The sequence below is a fragment of the Aphelocoma coerulescens genome, chromosome 2 (assembly GCF_041296385.1).
Source record: "Aphelocoma coerulescens isolate FSJ_1873_10779 chromosome 2, UR_Acoe_1.0, whole genome shotgun sequence".
In the NCBI taxonomy this organism is placed as follows: Eukaryota; Metazoa; Chordata; class Aves; order Passeriformes; family Corvidae; genus Aphelocoma; species Aphelocoma coerulescens.
The window spans coordinates 9,448,687-9,472,388 of NC_091015.1; the positions used below are offsets into that span (position 1 = coordinate 9,448,687).

General features: G+C 37.0%; 1 protein-coding gene across 3 annotated transcripts in view; it reads right to left on the reverse strand.

Moving 5' to 3' along the window:
• PTPRN2 (protein tyrosine phosphatase receptor type N2) overlaps window positions 1-23,702 on the reverse strand; it is a 658,488-nt gene that overhangs the window by 576,208 nt on the left and 58,578 nt on the right. For 2 of the 3 annotated variants that reach the window (XM_069006416.1, XM_069006415.1), the window contains exon 2: window positions 11,985-12,035. In XM_069006416.1, coding sequence (XP_068862517.1) covers window positions 11,985-12,035 — 51 coding nt within the window. Of the gene's footprint in view, window positions 1-11,984; window positions 12,036-16,373; window positions 16,513-23,702 lie in introns of those variants that run through there. The other variant, XM_069006418.1, reaches the window with a different exon arrangement.

A 23,702-nucleotide genomic window follows, 5' to 3' on the forward strand; every position in this document is an offset into this window, starting at 1 on the left:
AACAAAATATCTTCTACCTGTGCCAACAACTTTTAAATAGCAAACAGGATGTGACCTGCATGACATACAGGAGCAGATTTTGTTTAGCAAATGCTTAATGTCATTGTCATGGTTCCTAAGAAGGCAGCTTGCAGTGGCACTGAAATTTGCAATTACTGCAGCTTAATTAACAAATGCCCATTTCCCGTTTACATCTACTATGGACACATTCCGGTTTAAAAAAGGGAAATATTTATTCCTGTACTACTGCACATGAATGAAATGCATGACAAAACCCTTAGCCCTAGAATTTTGAACTGTCGTTTCCTTCAGTTGTGATGAACTAATGAAGTCATTCACTCCATTACTGGGGAGAAATCATAAGGTATTATTTGAGCCAGCTGACCTGCATCATTTGTGAGAATCGTGTCTAAGCAAAGCAGGTAGGAACCACAACATCAACTTCACAAGCCACTGCAGCCCTGTGAAACCATGTCATGTTTTACCCCAGCCAGCATCTAAGCACCACACAGCTGCTTTTCACTGCCTCCTCCCAGCAAGATGGGGGGGGAAGAGAATCAGAAGGATAAAAGCAAGAATACTCCCGATTTGAGATAAGACATTTTAATAACTAAAAAAAAAATAATAATAAATTGTAATGAAAAGAAAAAGAACAAAACCAAAGGACCTAAACCCAAGAAAGACAAATTATGCAGATGGAAACAGTCTCTCAACTAACCAACTGATGTCCAGCCAGTCCCTGAGCAGCAGCTCCCAGGTTATGACATCGTGGGGTGTGGGACATGCCTCTGGCCAGCTGGGGTCAGCCCTGCCAGACTCCAGAGGTCTCTCAGAGTCTATTGCTCCCCAGACTCCTCGCTGAGGGGTTGTACAAGGAACAGAAGAGGCCTTCATACTGTGCAAGCCCTGCTCACCAGCAGTGAGAACAACCCTAAATGACCAACACTGATTCCACCACAAATCCAAAACAGCCCCATACCAGCTACTATGAAGAAATTTAACTCTAAACCAACATACTATGGCATCTTCAGAATTCAAGAATTAGTTAATGTGTTGGTCAAGAGATGCCTGGGAATAGAAAAAGGATTCGTTCAGGTAGACCAATTCTTTCCACAGATTTTTGAGATGAAATAGCATTTTTGAAGTTCCAGCTTTCTTGCCTTCTAAAATATGCCATTAACCTCTATGCCAGTCATAACTTATTTTCAATTACCATGCCAACAAAATACACTGAAACAAGTAAATCTTTTTTGGCATCATATGTGAAGGGCAATATTTCATGGAATAACAAAGTAATTTTAATCAATGACCTTATTCCTGGGAGGGGAACAACCAACATTTTGGGGCTACTATAAATCTCTTGAGATATTTGAAATAAAGCCCAGCAAGAATGCCTGACTTCTAATTGTGAGTGCAGTGGATCCAGAGACACGAAAGGGGCACTAACTACCTGATTGCCTTTTTAGTGAACATGGATTTATAATTTGTACTGCAACATTAGGCACATCCATCAACCCTTTACCACTGAGAAAAACAGCGCTGAAAGAGGGATCCTTTTCTGCCCAAACTTCTCTCAGAGCTCTCCATTTCTTCAGTTATAATAATTTCTGGCTCAGGTGTTTGGTGGGGGAGCTCTTAACTGAAGGAGCACAAAGACAATGGAGAAGAGAAATCTTAGTATTAGACTGAACTTCAAACATTTGTAACAAAAACACTGCATGGAAGTTTGACATCTGAAGTTAGATTTACCATAACAAAATTGAAATTAATTAAAAATAATTTGAGACATGGAACAGGACCAGTATTTCTTAACTGTATATTGATCCATTTTTGTCCAACTATTTTTCACAGAAAATTTTAAGTAAGAAAAAAATAAGTGAAAGAAAATTCTTTCTTTGACTTAAAAGTCAAATATTTCAAAAGCAATCATTCATCAAAGACATCAATCAAAATTACAGGTAAAAATTGAGAGGAAACTTTTCTAACAGCTACTGTCAGTGAAAGAACAGTTTGTTCCACTAAATTACTCAGCATAAGCCATCACCAAAATTCCACTAATATGAAGGCAGGCTGACAGAAAAGTAGGAAGTCTTAATTATTGTAGAAATCGAGTAAATCTACACATCTCTAACTTGGAAGTGAAACAACATCCTAGAAAGAAAGGTTAAATCAGAAGACTACCAGGAAAGTTATAATTTGGAAAGGTTTGGGGTTTTTTTAAGTCACAGTAAACAAGAAGCAGTCAAGTTTACTACTTAAAGCTAGAAAATTAATTAAAATTTGAAAACAAAACACTACCACCTTGAAAGCTACTCCTCCTCCAAAGAAAACAAACTGATTTAATTTTGGAAATCCACAAGCCATTTAAACTGCTTCCACTGTGACTGGGTATTGCAGATAGCTTTCTATAAGTGTTCAATAAACTATGAAATTATTAGCAGTCTTGCCATCCAAAAGTCCATTCATCAAATTGTCCCCTAATACCTTTTCTATCTAAACCAAACAGAAACAGAGATACAGCAGCATAATGTGGAGTAAAGAGAGAGGACTTCAGGGCAAAGAAAAAAATCTGAACAAAGGTCTCAGTAGTTTTCAACTCCCCTCAAGTTATTTTTCCCCACCAGCACATTATAGCTTCTGGTTGGGCAATGCACCTCTTTCTTATCTACTATAGAGTTTATGATAGAGGAATCAGCAGTTGCACCTCAATAACAGATAGAGAGAGACAAAAATAGATGTTTTTGCCATTGAAAAATCACACAGTATGCAGCTGGTCACAATCATACCTGTCTTTTTACTTCCAGGAAAAAAAACTATGATGATACAATCTAATCTCTGGAAGACTCAAATGAGATAATGCAGTTGAAAGACTAAATACAATCTTAAAAGTGTTAACATTAAATAGAATAAATTAGGTGCACATTTTCAACCTTATCATAATATTGCAAATTCATTACTAACACAAATGCTTACTGCATTACATTACAAACAACAGCATTTTCCATTTGACAGATGCTGCTCCTTGCAGAGTTAAGAGTCCAAACATTAAATGTTGTAATCCCTTACTCGTCTCAACATCCACTGCAGTTATCAGCCTTAAATCACACTGATCCTACCACAGGGCACTAGAGGAACATGCTGACAACAGCAGCAAAAGCTACCAACTTACTCAACTTATGCAGAGCAGCAGCCAAACCTATTTCAGTAAAGACCAAATTACAGTAAATAGTTTGGGACCATAAAATATATTTATTGTTCTGTCTACCTCTAAAGCAACTTTTGTTGCTGTTGCCATGGAGGTTGGAGGGAATGAAAGGAAACTCTTTTTAAATTAAAGGCTTAGAATGGCATATAATGCAGGATGACTTTTCATTAACAGGTCTTACCTGTTAATCAACAGCACTATAATTAGTTCACTTTCAGATTGTTCTTGTTTATTAAATGAGGACATAAAACAATAAAAGCCTCTCACAGTTCTACTACAAAGCATTTGTTCTAAGCACTAGAAGAAAGAGAGGTTTATCTTTTCTAGTTCACTTTGGATGGACGTCAAAATCAATCCAAATCAAGGACTCTGAGTAGCAGGTACACAACTTAGGAAAAAACTTCTACATTCTTTATTTGAAATTTTTTTTTTAAGAAAAGCAAGTGTTGAATCTCTTTAGTACATCTATTCGAAACAACAGTGGTAATTAAAAAGTACTTTTATATATTATATATTTATGTTTTTCATGTTCATATAAGCTTGCATCTCCTTTAGAACATTATAAAGTAATACCCTCCTCCTTGGCTTCTTACTTGACACAATGAATGTCAATAATTACTGTATATATTTTTCACACCCAAGCTATCTTGAGACAAAACAAATCCCTATTTCATCCACTTTTGCTCTGCTGCAGTAGATACACTTTCAGGTGATCCATGTTGTAAGGTTTTCTACTCATTTCTCCTATTATTCTCTGAGAAGCTACTTAGCCAGGACCACAACATCCTCCCCCTGAAAACCATAAATCTTTTTTTTCCTATTATGTTTACTGTCTAAAGGTAGATTGAGAGTAAAATGACTATTAGTGCTTGTCAAACACTATGAAGTCAGAAACAAAATGGTGTTCACTAAATGATTATTGTTATGCAATAGCAGTCAGGGGATGCAGTTTGGGCAGCAAACAGGCAGAAGGATTTTAAAAGAACATTTGAAGAAAAAAAAGACAGAAAAACAGGAAAAAAATACATGGCATCTTCTGCCCAGAAAACTTGTAGCTGTACAGAATCATCCAAAAGAATGTTATTCAGAATATGTTTAAGAAATCTACAGCTTTGCCTCCTACACACTCAAGAAAATGCAGAGAGTGAATAGTCAAGTCATTCATTAAAGTCCTTGCAAAATTGGTACATTTTGAAAATATATTTGATTCATGACCTCATATCTTAAGCTTATGTACTATTAAGACAGGATTACTGAAGTTTCCAAAAAGAAAGACACAAGCAGCATGAATATTTTAAAAAGCACAGTTTTCCCAGGCAGGGTTTAAAGTTTTCTAGTCTGTCTTCTTTTAGACATTCCCATCGATGCCTCAGTTAATTATCACAGGATCTCAGTAATAAATCTGATTGACCAACTAACTACTGCTACACTGAGACAATAGTCACTGATATTCAGGGGGACAAAGGCAAACCCCAGTTTCCTTTCTGACAGAGAATAGATGAAGCCCAAAATAAGCAAGTAGTTGTTAAGCGCTTCATTTTTGGAATTACACATTTTTAAACAATCTAAATGCTAAGCAGAAAAGATACCCTTTAAGCCCAGGAAAAAAGGACAATCTCATTCAAATCTGGAGCCGCTCAATAATCACAATACAGCTGTGTAGCTGTCACTGCCAACTCACCAATTTCACATCTCCTCTCTTCTGACAATTTTTATTACTACTTTTTGTTCATAAAATTTTTTATGCTTTTTTTTTTAATTGGTGTTTTGGTTTTTTTCTTAGTAAAGGTGAACAGTTAAAGAAAAAAAACTGCCTATTATTCTATTTTTTCAAAAGCTGTAACTCAAAAATCTTAATCATGAAGTAAACCATGCTCATGAATGTCCCTTGACACAAGAAGAGGACAAACTATGATGGATTTAGAGCAGAGGCACACTGCTGCAGTGTCACTCCAAACCAGGATTCATTTGCTTTCCACCTCATTGCCAGAACATTATCCCTTGGTGTTCTCTTCTTCTCTCCAGACCACACTGTCCTTTTCAGGCTCTCATGTTTCATCATTCATCAGGCTCAAACCCTACTGAGAATCCCTAATGCCTTTATCAAACAGGCTGTACTTTTCCATGGCTTCTCAAATGTTAAAATTATGGGGTTTTTTTTAAATGTAATACAATAGTGAAATAGGGAACATCTCTGAACATGCCCAATAAAAGTGCTGCTTACCCAAAAACAGTAAACAAAGAAGTCCACCACACACTGATAACATATATGATAAAAACAGTATCTCTAATACACAAATATATTTTCATGAAACATTTAGCATGCTAGCATAACATACATGTTCAGTTACCCTAAACTGTATATATAAAGCCTATTACACGTTCCAAAAAAACAGCAGAAAAGTAAGATTTGGTTTGATTTTTTTAATAAATACATCTCGTAAGGCTGAAGATTTCATATCATCTCAAATATTTCAGGGAGAAATACTGTATCTAAAGAAAAGAAAAGGCAGCTCCAAAAATTTCAGAATTTTAATCCTACTTAATATCAGATCATTACATTGTATTTTAGAGACTCATCCACCTTATCACCACAAATGCATAATTTGAATAGAGATACCAAATAACTATGGTTATTCTCTGGTGATGTCATACCTTCCCACACACACCCCCCACATTCCCCCAGTCTGCTGGTGGAGAGGTGAAATCTTGTAATCAAGCTTCTTGAATTGAACATCAAAATGCCCCCAAAATCACTCAAACCCACACTGGTTAAACAATTTTCTTACAATGGTTCTGTGAAAGCCAATGCTTTCATATTTGGAGCAAGAAAATACACTACCACAAGTTACATTAAGATAGAACTAAAGCTTCCTTGTGACAACACAGCAGAGTTCTTGCCTGAGCTCTGAGCAAAAGGAGGTCTGTCCACATGAAATAACACTGTGCAGCACTCAGCAGCTCCAAGACTTATTTACTAGCACAGGACATGGGACTATAAAGGATTATCTATGGCTAATGGGAGATTTATGGCTGCCTCTCATACCTGGTGCTGAACAGCACACTGCCAGTGAAGTCTGAGTGATGCTTTTCTGCCCTGCAGGAGCTGCACCTTGAGATTCTCCACAAAAAGAACCCCCCACAAAAAAGTTTTTTATTGGCAGCTGGAACAGTGGATAACCACAGTTGCATTATCATGCTAAACATCTTTTAAGAGGAGTGTAACTTCACTGTAACTTTGCTGTTCAATTTCTAATGCCAGTTGTGCTGAGTGTTTCTATCCCACCATCACACAGGCAGCTATTTTAAAGCCACATTGAGACAAAGACAAGACACAAATACATAAGTTTGGAAGATGGATGGGCCTTTTTTCAATGAGGAAAAAAACCCCCACCACACTGTTTCACAGTAAAGGAGATGAAGTCATCACTGCACTGACATTTTAACCTTCTGTTAAGACTTTAAAATGTTAATATTTCACCTGCAATACCTCAAATAGCTCAGGGGAAGTGAGAGCTAACAAAGAAGTAAAGAGACTGATGGGAAATTGGAGTCTTCCTCCCAAACAAACTTCATTTATGTACTTGCTCCTATTACATAACTGCCATATAGCCTAACGAAGAACAAGTGTGGGAAGCAAAAAAAAATGAGCCAATTTCAATCTTGGTGTTTATTTCCACAGACTTGTTTCAAACGGTGTGTGTATTTCCTTAAGAAATGTAAAATATTCCTAATAAGACACCATCCTCATAACCACAGATTCTCAGGAATATTTAGGTGTTAACTCACCCTTGATTTCAGTTGAATGAAGTGTGTAAATACTTCTAAAGACGTGGATTTTCAGAATACCATTATACAATGGCAGATTTTAAGCTTTACTCATTGAATACCACACAAGATTGCGACTTCTTCTGACGTTACTTATTCAAAGCATATTTTAAAAAATTAAGTGTCCGACAGAAAAGTACCATTATTTCTTTGAAGTGGTATGGAAGAATCACTGGAAGTAAATCCCAATATTTAAATAATTGGCCAGGTTTTTAATGCAAACATCCATGCACTCCCATTTACTTCAGAATTCAGGTAGAAATTACATCAGGTGAAGTTCTAATACTTCAGTTATTTCTGAAGAATCCTCACATCTTTGAAAAGCACAGAAATTCTCTACAAACAATAAAGCAAGTGCATGCAGAGGCACCACTTAATGTTACTCCTCAGAAGTCTGAATTTAGTTATAACAAGCACTGATGCTTACTGAAAGGGCTCTGAAAGCTTAGGCCCAGATTTATAGTGTCATTTGACAAAAATTCAATAGCTTTTGGAGAGCAGTGCCTTGCAAATGCAGATGTTGCTGCAGACATCTGTTAGCTAAACAATGCCAAGGTGCATCTCCCTCTGCAACCCCATCCTACCAGGCAATGGTCTGGAAAACCTCAAAGCATAACACATTAAGTTCAAGAAACCATTTCAGGGATCCTGACTTCTCTCCCTTATCATCTGGAGCACATGTTTACCGTTTATGGCTCATCACCAGCACATGCAATCACTTACATTCCAAATGTTCAAGGAGCTCTGTAGCTGAAAAAGAAAATGTGTTAATATTCTGAACTACCTGCAGAGATCCAAACTTGGAAAGGTTCATGACTTTGTACTGCAATGCCTGGGTGCCTCTGACACATTGTGCTAACCTAAGTCCCTCCTAACAAGTGCAGCTTGCATACATAAAGCAATATTGATTCAGCTGTGCAGGGCTGTTTGCCCAGCTTTTTAGAAGCACAGCTTCCTCAAACACTGCTGCAGACATCAGACCGTGTCTTCTGAGGAGAAGGTTGGTGTTTGTCAGTGAGGCTTGACTTAACAATGCACTCTGCGCCAACTCTGCATTTAATTAACTTTTCTTGGTTGGCCTCACAGAGTTGTTTTCTACTATCTGATCTTGTCTGCATGAACCCCATTATGATTTCATGCAGGAAGGAGGCTTGCAGCCACAACATCTTTCATAAATAAAACTGCCCTGATTTATAAAGGATCTGTTGATAGGAGCAAAGATATCATGGTATCCCTGCCCACATAAAACACAGCACAAAGCTGCTTTCTGAAGCAAAATATCTGGAGATTAAAGCTAAAGGAAAGAATGCCACCCTTCTAAATGAGGGGTTCAGACAGTTTAATAGAGGGACGAAAGAGGCCAATAAGGGATGGTTATTTTGAAATGAACACTTTTATCTGTACCACACAGTGTCTTTCCCAGTGGCACTGCTAGAATTCAGTAGCATGATTTCATGAGAAAGAATAAGAACTTGTCTTTGTTTTGCTGCTTTCAGGAGCCAGTTTGTTTAAACCTTCCAACAAGGAAGATATACGAGCTGATGTTTTACATGAACTGCTTTATCTATCACTTAAAATGCAAAACAAAACACGACATATTCCCACTTATCCAGCTGTACTAAATTTAGTATATAAATACAAGGACTGTTCAAGGGTAAGCAAAGGATTTCTGTCTCAGAGATCCTTTAAAAATTCCCTCTTGATGCTTTTTTCTTTCCTTTTCATACAAACACATTCTAGGCAGAACTGTTATGGAAAAAATACACACATGGGCAAATTCTTTTGCTTTAACTTCTAACCCAGACAGCAAAATGTACGTGAACGTGTGGAAGCCATATCCCTCTTTACCCCCTGCTATGTCACTACACATACCCTCACTGCAAATACTATTCCTCATATCATTATTTTCCTTCTATATATCTTGTTTAATTAAGATGTTATTTGCTTCCTGTTGCATCTGTAACAGCTTCTCAGCATTTATTGGGGGACAAGCATTTCCAAGCTTATAGCATGCCAGGTTACTTCCTACTGCAGCTCACAGACTCTAGTTACCTTTCCTATCAAGTCTTTTTAGCTGCAGGCTTTCAAGCTTCAAGCATTTTAAATAGGTAAAAATGTCAGCTCCTCCAACTCTAACAAAGAAGTAATGATGTACCAGAAGATAAATAAATGACATCTAAGTCAGTTTACCTCTCAAAGTTCTGGCTTTGCAAAGGAAGAGTCCAGGAAAACTAACTCAGTCTTTTTGCCTGGCTTAATCTTATGCCATTAAAATAAACATGAAACAATATGTTCCTTTTTAACCACTTGATGAGTCAGTGCAGCTCAGAAAACTGATAAAAGGTTTGTGGAAATAAATTAATATTGCATGAATGCTGCTGGAGCTATTAAACAAACATAAGTGCGAACCCATCACTGAAGCCAAAAGAGACCTTTATATGATGAAGGAAAGTGGCAGAAAAGTCAACAATCATTATTACAGCAGGTCCTTTGCCCTGCAAAAATGGCATGTGACCTAAACAGATGTAAGCAGGGCTTGTCTTAGTTATGGTGCTTATATGAGATCTTACAACTCTGTTACATTGCTTTTAACAATAAAGAAAACATTCTTTCAACACCAATTTTTTCTTCACGCAAAGGAACATTTATCAAAATCTTTCAGTCAAAATTTCTCTTCAGAAGAAATGAGAAGGAAAGAGGAGTAGGGGGGTTTTTTTAAGCTAAGAAATAGCTCCGTTGTTGGTGTTTTGGTTATGCTTTTACGAGTCTGATGCATGAAATGCACTTCAAGTCTACAGCTGACGACATGATGCGAGATAGCAAATACTGTGATTTATGTCTTCAGCAGGCAAAACCTAGTTTTATTTCTGAAGATGTGGTCAGTTCAGTTGCCTCTGCTGGAGGCAGAGAAAAAGATCAAAATTATCAGCCTTCCTGCAGGAGTCAAAAGCAGCTCTGCAGATCATAGGTGCATCAAAGATGCTACGGAAAAGTAGCTGCTGTTTCTCACCCACTTTCACGCTGTCCTTCAGAAATACCTACTCGTGTGACAAGAAAGGAGGCAAAGCTTTTCATTGACCTTGAAATACACAAAGTAAGCTCTGCTTCTGAGCACACTGACCTCCACAAACTTCAGTTCCTGAGCTCTCAACCCAGCAAAGTGCTCACATTTTAATATATCAGGATATATTAAATATTTCAGCAGCAGTTTGGGCAGGAAAAATGTAAAGGATTGCTCAGATGCAAGAGGCCCACTTCCTTTCTGGTACATATAAAAAAAGTAAATTCTGATAGTTTTTTAGTACTTTAATGTATGATCTTCCAAAGATCCTGTTTATTTTCTCAAGAATGGTGTCTCTTCACTTGTATCAAGGACAGCATTTAAAATACACTCTAAATAACATTTGCCCAGTTGGGGCAAAAAAAAAAGAATTAAATACTTTGCAGTTACCCTAAACATGTTGACAGAATGTTTTTTTTTTAAACAAGATCAGCCATTAGGAAATATTATTGAACAACTGGCTTATTCATTACTGACATTTCTTTAAGTGAGTTTTGCCAAAATATGAGTAGATCTACAGAAAAGGTCCATTCAAATTCAAAAATAAAACTTCCATAATTTAATTTTGCATGCTAATGAGCGTCACATGGAGATTTTAGAAACTGCATCTTCATTTAAGAAAATAGGTAGAGCAAGAAGTTAGGAAGTTACATTTATAGGAAGAGCAAAGTCTTCACAAGAGAGAGACCTTAAGGTACAGACATTACTATCATCTGTTGCATTAATTCCCCATTATGCATTGTCTTCCACATGTAACAGTGGCCTATGATTAAACCTGATTAAATCTGCTTGTACTGGGGAAGGCTCCAGCCAAGGCACTGAAAAATATTGATGGTCAGCAAAATGCACCACTGTAGAAATCTGTCACTACCCTTGCTGGTGTCAATCAAGGGAACTGTCAACACAGTATTCTTACAAATTCACATTTGTCTGATGTTAAACAGTACTGGAAATTTAATCTCATTTACTCATAAATGTTCATTAGATAAAGTTTATTAATATCTTAATTTATTAGTAGACCCATATTACTGTTTCTGTGTTTGATGGAAAACAAAACTCCTTCTTTATGATACAAATTCATAAACAAAAATTTCATATACAATACTTAATCAAAAAAAATTAAACCCCCTAATTACAGATCTACATATTTCCATATATTCACGTGTCAAAATACACTATTAAAATGACTCCCTTCCTCCTTTCATCACGTATACACATATTTTACAACAGTTACTGTTTCAAAGATCTCTCTCTAAACATCCTTTGTCCTTCATCAGGAATTAAATTATTTCATATTGCACATTAACAATCTTCAACTATTATTAGAAAACGTCTTTCCTACTATTCCATTAGCCCCATTCATATGTCGTGTTGGCTTTTTTGACTTACTGAAAATAAACTGTGAAGGACAGCAGAAGAAAGCTATTTCTGCATAATTTAAGTAAAATCACAGAAAAAGGAAGCAGTATAATGAATAACTGCAGTGTTCCTTTGAGACCTTCTTTCTTATTATAATATATAACAATCTTTTGAGAAGAGGAAACTGATAATTACTCAACATCATCCTCTAAAAAGAAAAACAACCTGAAGGTAACAAAACAGTTATTTTCACACATATTAAGACAAACTAAATGTTAGCATATTTCAGTGTGTTTAATTAAATTACAATCTATTTCATATAAAAGATGTTTCTGCTCAGGGTTGAAAGAATATTTATTTATTTATAAATCTATTAAATTTCCCCTAACTGCTGACCAGAATAGTCATACCTGGTACTTTTCCTTTTCTCCTTCTTTTCACTCACATATGTATTTTGTTTATTGAATCAAGCATATAGCAATCACAGAGTGGAGGACAGACCAATCAGCAAAGAAAACACTGAAGACTCACCATTTACACAGACTTCAAAAGACTTGCAAAGGTCATCCTCAAACAGGCAGCCTAAAAACCCAAAAGAAAGGTAAAAATTAATACAGATTTCAAACTGTGGATAATTAGTGCATATTGAAGACCTTTAAATGCTCAGCAAGAGTCAGAGATTTGGTTGGCCTTGGGAGTTCAAACTGGGCAGTAGAGAAAGTCCAGAACAGGTCCTGTCAGACAGCACATCTTACTGACTGGCTATGTCCAGAATAACCTTTGATGTTTTTCCTTCCCTCATTCCTCTACTGAGGGTTCAGTTTTTTCCATGCTTGTCTCTCTCATTTAGTAATTTAAGGGACTTTATGTTCTCTAAATTTTGAGTATATTATTATACCACAGCACAGTAATGCTGCAATATACCCTACAAGAATATACACCAAGAAACCAACAGCATCCTAACAATATTGGTACTGCAATGAGAAGCCTATAAATTGCACAAATTAAGTTTGGATTTAGTAAATGCAACCACTGACCATGCCTAAGACTTCAGGAGCACTAACTCCTTGGAGAAAGGCTTACAAATTAAGCCATCCCTACCAACACCCCGATACCTCACAGAGAGCTGACAAATCAATATAGGTCTATGAAAAATATCCTCGGATTTTTTCCATTTAAAATAGGAAATTTGTTCCCAAACTTGCTGCTTGATGAGCCCCTGCTACACCAGCTCCATACTTCACCCTAGAAACTTCATCCAGGTTGGCAATCCCAGCTCTTTCACTTGATACTGTTCCCCTGTCACCAAACTGTTCTGTCCCCTTGGTGTCACCCAACCAGACACTGAGACAACAGTGATTACTGCCTTTGTCCTCAAACGAAATGAGCCCACATTGATATTTGCCAAGGCAGCACGGAAATGGGCAAGATGTGCCTCTGCTCTGGTCATTCCACACTGGGGCACAGGGACAAGGATCAAGTTCAAAAGCACCATGAAAAATCCTCCTACCGTTAAGGGCACTCACTTTGTTAACCCAAACAGTTGTTTCTTTATTTTCTAACAAAGATAAAGAGCTAGGACTGGAGAAAATCTGAAGAATGAAGCTGTATTTTGGACACAAAAACTGCCCTTAAGAACACATTTTCACAATTAAGCCTTTTAATTTTCCTGGGAAATACCCTGTTTATAAATGGATATATGGAGTTATTGAACACTCTTGAACTCTTCCACACCTTGCATCAAGAAATCAGCCAGGAAATACACCAGATCCAAACACATAAGCAAATCCTCTCTCCCCAGCCATGCCTATCTCCATGAAAGCACAGAGTACAGCACGTCTATTTACCAGAGTGTCCAGTGGATTATGTAACCTGTCCTTATAAAAAGAACTGAAAGGCTCAAAACCCTCTGACCACCAATTACCTGGCTCCTAACTCTGCTAAAAGAAAAGTTTTGGTGGGCTAGAGTGACTTGGGAATTTCTGCAAAGCTTTTCATCAGGTAACTGTATTAGCACATCATTAAGCCTAAATATGCTGTGTCTCAGCAGGATTTAGCTAGGTCTGAGCTAGGCAAGCCCAGCTATGTGAATTCAAGACATGTTGGAGAACCAGGAGTCTTTTACATCCATCCCACACCTGCCTGCAAAGACCACATACCAAAACCTTAAGCAAATTTACAATATTCACACACCTTAAGCAAATTTACAATATGCATACCAATAAAAGAGTTCTCTCATCCTTTTATCCATACCCCAGTAAACTGTGGATATGCATTTGGTACCTTTTGAAAGGGAAGTTTCAGAACAGGAAAGCTTCTTTACACAGAGTATGGCAGAATGGCATGTGCCTACACAGTACACAAACTCTGGTTTGTAACATATTCTTGAGATGTGAGTGATTTTGCTCCAGACAAGTCTGCTGTAACAACCACTTGACCTGAAAAAGTGTCTGGAAACTCACTGAAGATACCTGATTGCAGCCCTGGTACTGACCCAGCCAGCAGGAGGATGCCTGAACTGTACACTGACTCATAAAAAATCAGACAACAATGACAGGCACTAACCAAAACACATCTGCACAGAGTTCACAGCACAAGAATAATCTAATTAAAAGAATAACAATGATCACTTTAGAAAGGAATTCTTGCAGAAAAAAAAAAATAATAAAGACTTTAAGCACCAATATAAACTAGATGTGGAAAGGTATACTTCAGTGTTCCTGTTTCCAGAAATCTGAAGTTATCTCTTCTAAAAAAGTGTTTTATGGCTAGGAAAAATCTCTCTTCCTTGTTTTCCTGCAAGATTACAAAATAATTAAACCCAGAATCCTGAAAATCTGTGTCCAAAGTGCTGCAGAACTTGTCCTGTGACAGAGGGAAGACAGGCGGTTTTGTAGTTATTTCCCATCCTGAAGTGCTGTAGATCCAAAAGGTGTCAGATAAGAAGTTTCAGCCAGGAATATTTCTAATGGAATGGCACATCAAAACAGTGACTGGTTCACTTAAGACTCCACTGATTTTGAAGCACCTGGGAGCTGGGATTACAGCCACCTGCTGTCTGTACCCACCTGCCAGAGGTAGGACATCCTATGATAATATAATGAGACTCTCAGAAGCACAAAAACACAGATACAAGATGAACAAAATGAGCCTGCTTAAGTACAAAAAAACCAACAGCCAAGCTACCTCTATACAGAACTCTGATTTTGCTTTATTGACTAATATATTTTCCTGGAAAAGCACAAAAGAAAACTGGCATCATCATGTTTTAGTTTCTTTTAATAACTCTTGTTTATTTGATGCTCACTGCAGCAAGGAATCTGATGCGACTAGACTTGTAAACCTATGTCTTGGAGAGCAAATTAATAAAGTCAATGCATAGTAAACTATATCCATGTATGATTGCTCTAAAATAGACAAGGACCTCCAAACTGCCTTGAAAAATATTTTGTTTCAAGTTATTTATTGCTGGAGTTGATTTTTATGCATATTTCACTGAACCAGTCAATATGCTAATTTAGCTACTAATTTATCTCCTGCTATTTGCTGGAGCATTAGGAAGCATCATATTTCATTTTAAATATCATCTACCTACTATTGGTAATGGTAATAAGTCAACACTGAAGAGTGAAGTGGTATCATCTCCAAAATATATTTAATTCAGTTCATGCCTTATGGGAACAAAATTACATTGCATTTTCCATCCAAAAAAAAAAAAAAATAAAATCTCCCTACCACAAATAATCTCCCAGTACACATAAGCTGTTGGCATAATACTTTCAAACACCAAACTCAAAGTCCCAGTCTCACTTCACACAAAAGCCCTGAAATAACAAATTCTCCATGGAATTGTCCAACATACGTTGCTTAGCTAAATGTAGAATTTAAAACTGGTAACTTGCATTGAAATTCAACTCTTCATTAACACTTGCCCAGTCCCTACCTCTCAGTAGTGACAAATCAGGTGAATATATTGTATATAATGTATACTACGGTGCATTTACATGGTGCAGTATTAAATAGCCACAAAAAGAGATTCCATAGGGCCTTGGAAATTCTCCTGCCTCCCTTTCCTCCCCCTCTGTATCTCCAGTGCTGTTTCTCAGACAGGCATCACAACATAATCACAAACTACTGCTGAAAGTACAGGACCTAAAAGTTTAAACTCTTTTCAAGTTATTCTTCTCATGAGACACTAATAAAACTATTTCTTGCTCTCCATCATACAGCAGCTCTGCTTTCCTAAAGGAAAAAATAGCAAAGTTTAAATTGCACTGGAACGTATTGTTTGTTTTGACTTGTAAGAGGAGCCTCTGAAGGTTAGGACAGTCAAGGCAGCAGATGAAATCACTTGAACTTCATCTGGAAAAAACTGTAAAAATTCACTTATCAGGAAAACATTTTTTAAAAATTGACATTGACTGATGATTCAAATAGTTTATATTATGTTTATTTCTCTGTCCTTTCCCCCTGTTAACCAACTCATGATGATCTTAAACTAAACATCTCTTCGAAGAATACCATAAATCCTGTATTTTTCTAAATTAAAATTTAAAAGTAGGTCATAGACCCTGTTTATCAAAAATTGTCTTATAATCATCAAAACAAAAAGCCAAACAATAGGCAAGAACAGCTACATTTCTTCTGAAACTGGCAAAGTAAAAATATTCTAAATCCTTTGTGTTGTTGAGGGTTCCCTACCTTATACGCTCTTACTACAACTTCCATGTAAGCACTTAACATCTCCTCACATTTGTAGACCTTAACAACCCCTCCCCATGACAAAATTTTAGCCACTAAAATTTTAGCCACTATTTTAGCCACTAAAATTTTACCCACTATTTTGGTTCCCTTAACCAAAATATGCCAACAATCTTTAACATTTTAATAGTTCAAAATGAACATTCACCCCACATTTACCTGTTTCTTTCACATTTGGCTGCAAGGTAAAGTCAGGAGACCTTGAAGGGTGAGTACAACTCATCACTGCTGTGAGGGTAAGAAACAAGGAAACACCTGGGCAGGTCAGTGCCTCCTTGAGTCTTTAGCCCCAGCTTTGGATGACTCTAAATAGAGAGTCACATGTTTAGTTTCCCATAGGAGGATTAATAAATAGGGTCCAATAATTACATTTTACAAGTGCTCAACTCACACAACTGGGATAGCTTTAACTGAAAAAACCAAGATGGTGCCCAACAATAATGAATGACAATCAGGACACGCTGGTAGCAAGAATCAAATAAGGTTTCCTGCAGAAAACTGATGGGAGAAATCATCTGTTTGAGAGAGAGATACGCTTCTCACTAATAGAGGTGAGAGATAAATTTGCTCAGTCTGCTAAAGCTGTGATCTATCCAACACATCCTCATCTGCCTGCCATACATGTGTGCTTAGCAAGTCTAGAATTACATAAAATTGCAAGAATGTCTGGGGAAAATGTACTTTAAGCTGATCACAGGCTTTAAGCAGAGTTCATCTCAGTTTCCCAAACCCTGGTGTTACATAGGTGAGTACGTGCACATGCAATGTAAGTATACACTCATTACTCAAAACTCATCAATTGCCTGTAAAAAACCAACTGCTTTCCTTACTTTAGTTTAATTTTAGCATTCACTTTGATAAAAAAACTGGATATTCCCTGGCCCTATCTTTTAAGTTTTCATTCTTATACCCTTTCTCCCTTGCTCTTTTTCTGTTCCAAACTCCTCCATTCTCTTACTGAGAAGTGGGGGTTTTTAACTCCTACTCTCCAAGAAAACATTATCCCACCACCAGAATGCAGCTGCTCCTTCCTGACCCTCCCAAACATCTGCATGCCATTCCCAGGCACTGCCCCTCCTACACAGTGCCTTCTCCTTTCACTCCTGCAGGTGAACAGCTCTGTCACCTTATCTGTATTGCTTGATGGCAATTTCTGGCAGTCCAGTCCACCCATTTCCAGAGGTGCCCTCCACTTCCCTTCTTCTAGCACAACCAGGATATCCAGAATGTTCTACCCTGAAGAAGGTATTTTATGAAGCCCTCAGAACATGTGGTGGTTTATCAACAACTTGCTTGTTTAATGATGAAAGAACACTAAATCAATGTGGTCAAGAATTGTATTAAAGTGGCACATAATACTACCCTCCCAAGAGAGAAAGTGAGAAAAACGTATGACAGCATAAAAGGCACTGAGCTTTGATCTTCTTCCTTTACTCCACCTTTTATGTTTTTTGGATGTAATAGGTGCCTGATGTTTTTGTAACACTGCAAACTCTTGAGAGAAGGGGATTTTTCCTTTCTTTTTTAATTATGTGCATGTACAAAGCCTCATACAATGGAACAGTCATCCCTGGTGAAGAATCCAGTCTTTAATCCAAATTAACAGTCATAAAGATGACAAAAGAAATCTCTGCAGTGGTTAACTGCAGGACTGTGCAATCTTTTACATGAAAAGTTTCCAAAGTAAAGGAAAGATTTCCTGTAAGTGTTACCATATAGTGCTAACACTTCCTCATCTCAGAATTACCCCTTCTTTCAATCATTTTTCATACACACTGATTTGTATGTTGAAATACGACTCTAGCCAGAATAATTCATCACGGAATAGAGTTTTCATTCATTAGGAAAAATTTCAGTACTAAACTTACAGCCAAGATCTGCCCCTGAAGCCTCAATGATATTATATAGCAGTACTTCAGTTACCTTCTTTATATCACTTGCCCTTCCACATGTATGGATTGGTGCACTAAATAGGCAGCATAGTACAGAAATGCTGTCATGTATATTATTATTTCTCACTATGTAAATCTGTACCTTGTCCTTTCTGCATTTAGAGGAAAAAAATAGATCTTATCCTTTGCACTGTAAGTAGTCTGAGCATGTTCACCACTAAAGAAACGAATTGCTTTGTGGTGAAAATACTATTAGCTTATCTGATTACTAATGCCATGAGCCATGATTGCAATGATGTAGGGCTTTTCTTCTGGGGAGCACTGAGAAAAGGTCACTACTAAGAATAATTGAAGATGTGAGCAGTAATAACAGGTCATGAAAAGAGGAGATACTGAAAGTCCATCACTAAGAAAGCTTTAGAACAGCATTTGCATTTGCCCAGGGCTCAGAAAGTGGCTCATACTTTTGAGCTGCCATTTTGTCACTTTTTCACAGTAAACATTAAAAGAACTTGCATTATCTCCTCTGAAAAATTACAGTAAACTCTCTCACTGCTACATTTTCTAACTCTGTTTCTTTAGCAAGACCACCATTCACTCAAAAGCAAATGGGGAGCACAGATTAACCTGCCAAACAAGTAGCTCCACTAATACTTAATTATGCTGAACATTAACATGCTCTCTATTTGTATTAAAAATTAGGAGATTAATCCATTATTGGAGAATAAGTAGAAGATAATTTTAAAACATTACAATTACTACCTCTTAGGATCAAGACTGAAATCTTTTACCTTTAATTGTGGCAGAAGGGGTCAAATGTGATTTACTCAAGTAACACAGCCCCAAATGAAAGATCTTAGTCATTCTGATGTCCCATATTGGGAAAAAAAAATAACATCCTTACAATATAAAATGTAGGATCTGTTCCTTCAAAATTACAAATTGTTAATTGGAGTACTCACAAACTGTAAACAAAATGTCATAAAGGTCCAGAGCAGGCCTTCAGTAACTGTGATTCAATACCTTCTGGTCACCAGTTCCTAAAATTAAATTCCTTACTGGGCAGGAACTGAAACCACCCAGTGCCCACTGAAATCCCTACTGTAACTAAGCAAAACTTTCTTTAGTGTTTAGCAGAGATTTTGAAGGCTGAATACCATTGAGTCTAAGTCCCACTTCACTCTTTAAATACATCAACAAGCAGCCGGATATTTTTACCTGCCATTGCCTGTACAATATCCTTCCCCACAAAACCTGTTGGCAGCAAAACGTTCTGGTATTATCCATAGCCATAAGATATAACACTGATGCTCACATTACCAGCAATGCCTTCCTCAATATCATTGCACACAGGCCAGCAAGCATTGCACTGCAGAGGCCTCTGTGATACTTATTCTGTGAAAGAACTGCTGTCATCATTATATCTGTCAGCCTCATTTTGCCCATCATTAACTGCCAGTCTATTCCAGCATACTTGTTTTACAAAATTGCAGTACAGGAGTGAATTCTAAATCCTAATTATAACATAATTCTAGATGTCTTCCACAGTGAGGGTTAAGACAAGCTGGGTCAAAGAAGTAATGAACCATTAGCTAGAGGAAACAGGAACTCTGTCTGGGGGTTATAGGCTTTGGAAGATAGATCTTTCAGATAAAATATCCAAAACACAGGGTAAAGAAACTTATGTCCCATCCTCTGAAACTATTCGGTCTTCAAGAGCCAGATTCAGTGACAGAGGGATTTTTTAAAAATGTTTCTTTAAAGTTGTGACTCCTGTTTTGGGAAAACTCCCATTATTTCCATAATCAAAGGAAGGAAAAGAGACATGTTTATAATTTCCCTCTAACAAGTACCAAAATTTTCTTTTCATTATTTGGCAGACATTCTTAATGAGTATCTCCTTGGTGCTTAAGAAAACATAAGTGGAATTTAAAGCAATTCTCATCCACTTACACTGCCTCTAAAACTAAGCAATTACCCAATATTTAGGGGTAATATTCCTCTCCCAAAAATATCTTAAGCAGACTTCAAAGGCAGAAACCATTCTTTGCAGAGGACCACTCTGCTATTATTGCCTTTTCTGTTCTGTTTTACTTAGAAAACGTCACAGCATCTTTTAACCAATGATACCTGTACCAAGAGCTGCAGGAAGACCAAGTGCCTGCCAAATAGGGTCCCCCTTCCTCAGACTTTTTAAAAAATCCCTCTCATTTCTGCTTCATCTCTGTTTCACAGTTAATTTGAGCTGGGTAAATTATCAAGTGGACTTGGCAAAAACAAGTTGCAAGGAAAAAAGAATCCTATAACTCAGAGAAGTCTGAAGTGCAAGGTGCTAGTTCAGAGTCATTTATTGCAGGGAAGTAATTCTAATCTGAAAAACAGCACATATGGGTTTGGGAGCTACACTTACAGAAGAGCTCCAAAGAGGAAGGCAGGACCCAAACACTGGTCTAAATCTGTCTGTGTATCCATACTGAGGTCTGAAGATGTAGAAAAGAGTAAAAATTGCTGTTGGGAAAAACAGCTTCACACCCTTATCATGCATCCTGAATCACATTGTAATGTTAATTTAGAGTGCTGAAATCACCTGTGTTCACCTAATGGAAGAGACAGTATTATATACACTTGGTAATTTCTTTAATAAAGAGTTTAAACAGTCCAGAGTAATCCACATTAATTATTCATGTACTGGAGAAACATAATGAAAGTCAATGAAGAAAGGCATAGTCTCTTGGAGGTCTTGAAGGAAAAAGAATAATATTAGGTAAAATTCAATGGACTGTGACATCAAGATTTATCTAAACAATTTACCCTGGAACTATGAATTGCGAATGAAGCCACAGCATCCTCTAGGATGGGACAGAGTTATGAGAAGCAGGTCAAGGATACTGGTAGCACATCAAAGTCAGCTGTACTTACTGAAGATGCCCAAAACTTTTCCCTTTCCACAGAAAAAAAAATCAAAAAATGGTAAAAGTGTTTATTTACTAGGTTTTTTTTTTAAAGTTATCAAGAACTTAGCTGGCCCCCATCAATACAAATTATCTCTTGACAAACAATTCATGTGCAGCACCTTGTGGCTTTGTTCAAGTCCTGTTGGGTTTGTAGTGTTTGCAACCACCTACGTGGGCATCACGATGACAAGTGACAGAATTAGGACAATACTTTGCTATGCTGATAAAGAATTAAATCTACCCTGTATTGATTCAAAAGTCATTTCAGAAAGATGTTTATATTTATTACAGAGTAAAATGATCTGCTTCTACTTTTGTGAAATTACACGTATTTGAAAGAACTGAGAGTGAATGGTCTTGATTTTGACCAGTAATTGAGTTCTAATTACTCCTGACTCACCCTGATGTTTCTGAGGCTGGCAGTAGAGCCAGCTGTCCTAGAATCCATTCTGCTGTTGTGTCTGTGAAGCAGCTCTGCCTACTCTGTGAGACCAGTGAGATGTTTTTTTCCCTAGGCTAGTTGTTGAGAGGCAGCCACCATAATGACACACATCAGAGACGTAGTTAAGATAAAGCCATTAAAGCAATCTGGGGAGGCAGCCAGGAAAATTAGAGGTAATTCTGAAATATGACAAATACGATGCTGAGTAGCACCAGAATTCATCATCTGGTTCCTTCCTAAAAAGTACACAAAAGACTATTTTTCTCTTTCTAGAAAAAAAGAAAAAGATCATGAGAAAACTAAACCTCTCAGATTCTAGAAGTTCATCTGTTACACTCCTTTAAACAACAAGGAGAAATTGCACTTAAGAAAATCCATTTATGAAGGAAGAAAACCCTGAAGGCTGGATGCTGTCAGGAGTTTATATAGGTGCTTTTCCCCCTTAAGAGTAAACAAAAGCCTTTGCTATACTGTAGCCATAGAGACACCAGCTCTCATTAACTTAGCCTCCAACGTCTGTTGATTTTGATGGAATTGAAATATCTGAGCAGGGAATTTGGGTTCAAATGCCTACATTTTTCTTGTTTTTTTATCTTTGCTGGTTTTCCTTTGTAATCTTTATTTCCATATTACAGATTCCTCTGTGCTCATTCTCTAACATCTCCTGGATATTCTTTGCTACTGAGAGTTTCCAGGTAGGAGGGACATAATGGAAAAGAGAAAGGAATGGGGATTTTCACATCACTAGTCACCCATCAGGCAAATTCCTCCCAGCTTCCTCCACTGCTACACCAAGCTGCTCTGAACTCCAGAGCTGGCTCTGTCTGCTGAATCCAGCCTCTCCCTGGTAACAATAATTAGCCTAGAGCATACACAATGAAAAAAGAACGGAACTTATTAATTCATAAAGGAATTACCAGAATTTACTTCAGAGGTTTCTTCTACATTTTTTTTCTGTTTGGAAATACAGTGAATCAAGGGGGTTGAGGAAACTTAGAAAATTTGAAACAGTAAAAGGTGCAGAAGAAAACACTGGAAGGAGAACCACAGTTTTACAGAGGTAATAGTGAACACTTCACTATGCAACACCTGAAGAAGAAAAATGTACAAGAAATGAGGAAATAGGAAAAAATAAGAGAGTCTGAGAAAGGAAGTGCAGAATAACCTCCATAGAAATGTCTGTAATGCATGATGTGTTAAAAGTGATAAAAAAGTCCAAGGTACAGAGATAAGCCAGTGGCAGAGATAAGAACAGCCCTGCATTTCCCTGTTAGCATGTTACACTGACTTTACAGGATGCTGTCTTGGGATTTCTGAGTTTAGAAGAAGGGGGCTCTCTCATTTCTTGGAGGCATCCTGAGAACACTAGTTGTTTTACAATAATCCCATTGATAGATTTGCAAGTTGATTCCAAAGATTCATTAATTAAAGACTGGGTTTTATTTTTTTTTCTCCAAAAAATGCTTGATGCTAATATTTCATGAAGTTCCACACACGAGTCTTCAGTCTGCAGTTGACCAGCATTTGCATAATTCTGTGAGACATGATATTCAGTGAGGTTTAGAATCAGTCTGGCACCTCATATGGGAGCCCTCCTAAAAATTCTTAAATTATTCTAATGAACCAGTATTATTCAAAAAGTATTTTTTTTCCTTCAGGATTTGAACTTCTGCCAAAACATTAAAACATAATGTTTAAAACTGTACTTGGAGACTTTCTATTTGATGAATATATTACAAATCTAATTTTATGTTGTTTCTGAATGCAATACTCTGCAGAAAGCAATGAACAATGTGTATGCAATGCTTTCTACATCAATGCAGTGTTTACAAAAAATCCTAAGACTTTAAAAAAAACACACAAAAAAAGCAACAAATAAATCACCCTCAAAATCCAAAGTTTTGTGACCTTTATTCTCTATTCTACAAACTGTATATCATGCGTCAGAAGTAAAGGCATGAGAATATTAAAATTATGCTCAGATGAGTAAATGAATTGTTATTTTTTACAATGCAACCTCATTTGAAGTATTCTTTCAAACCAACATGAGACTGTGACAAGAATGCCTGAAAGATATGAAATAGTTTCATTAATGCTACGTCAAAAAAAGCAAAATGTGATGTGTTATTACACACTACTCTGTACAAGGAAATAATACTCAGCTACTTCTTTTAGCTTTGTTAAGAATAAAATTTAACTA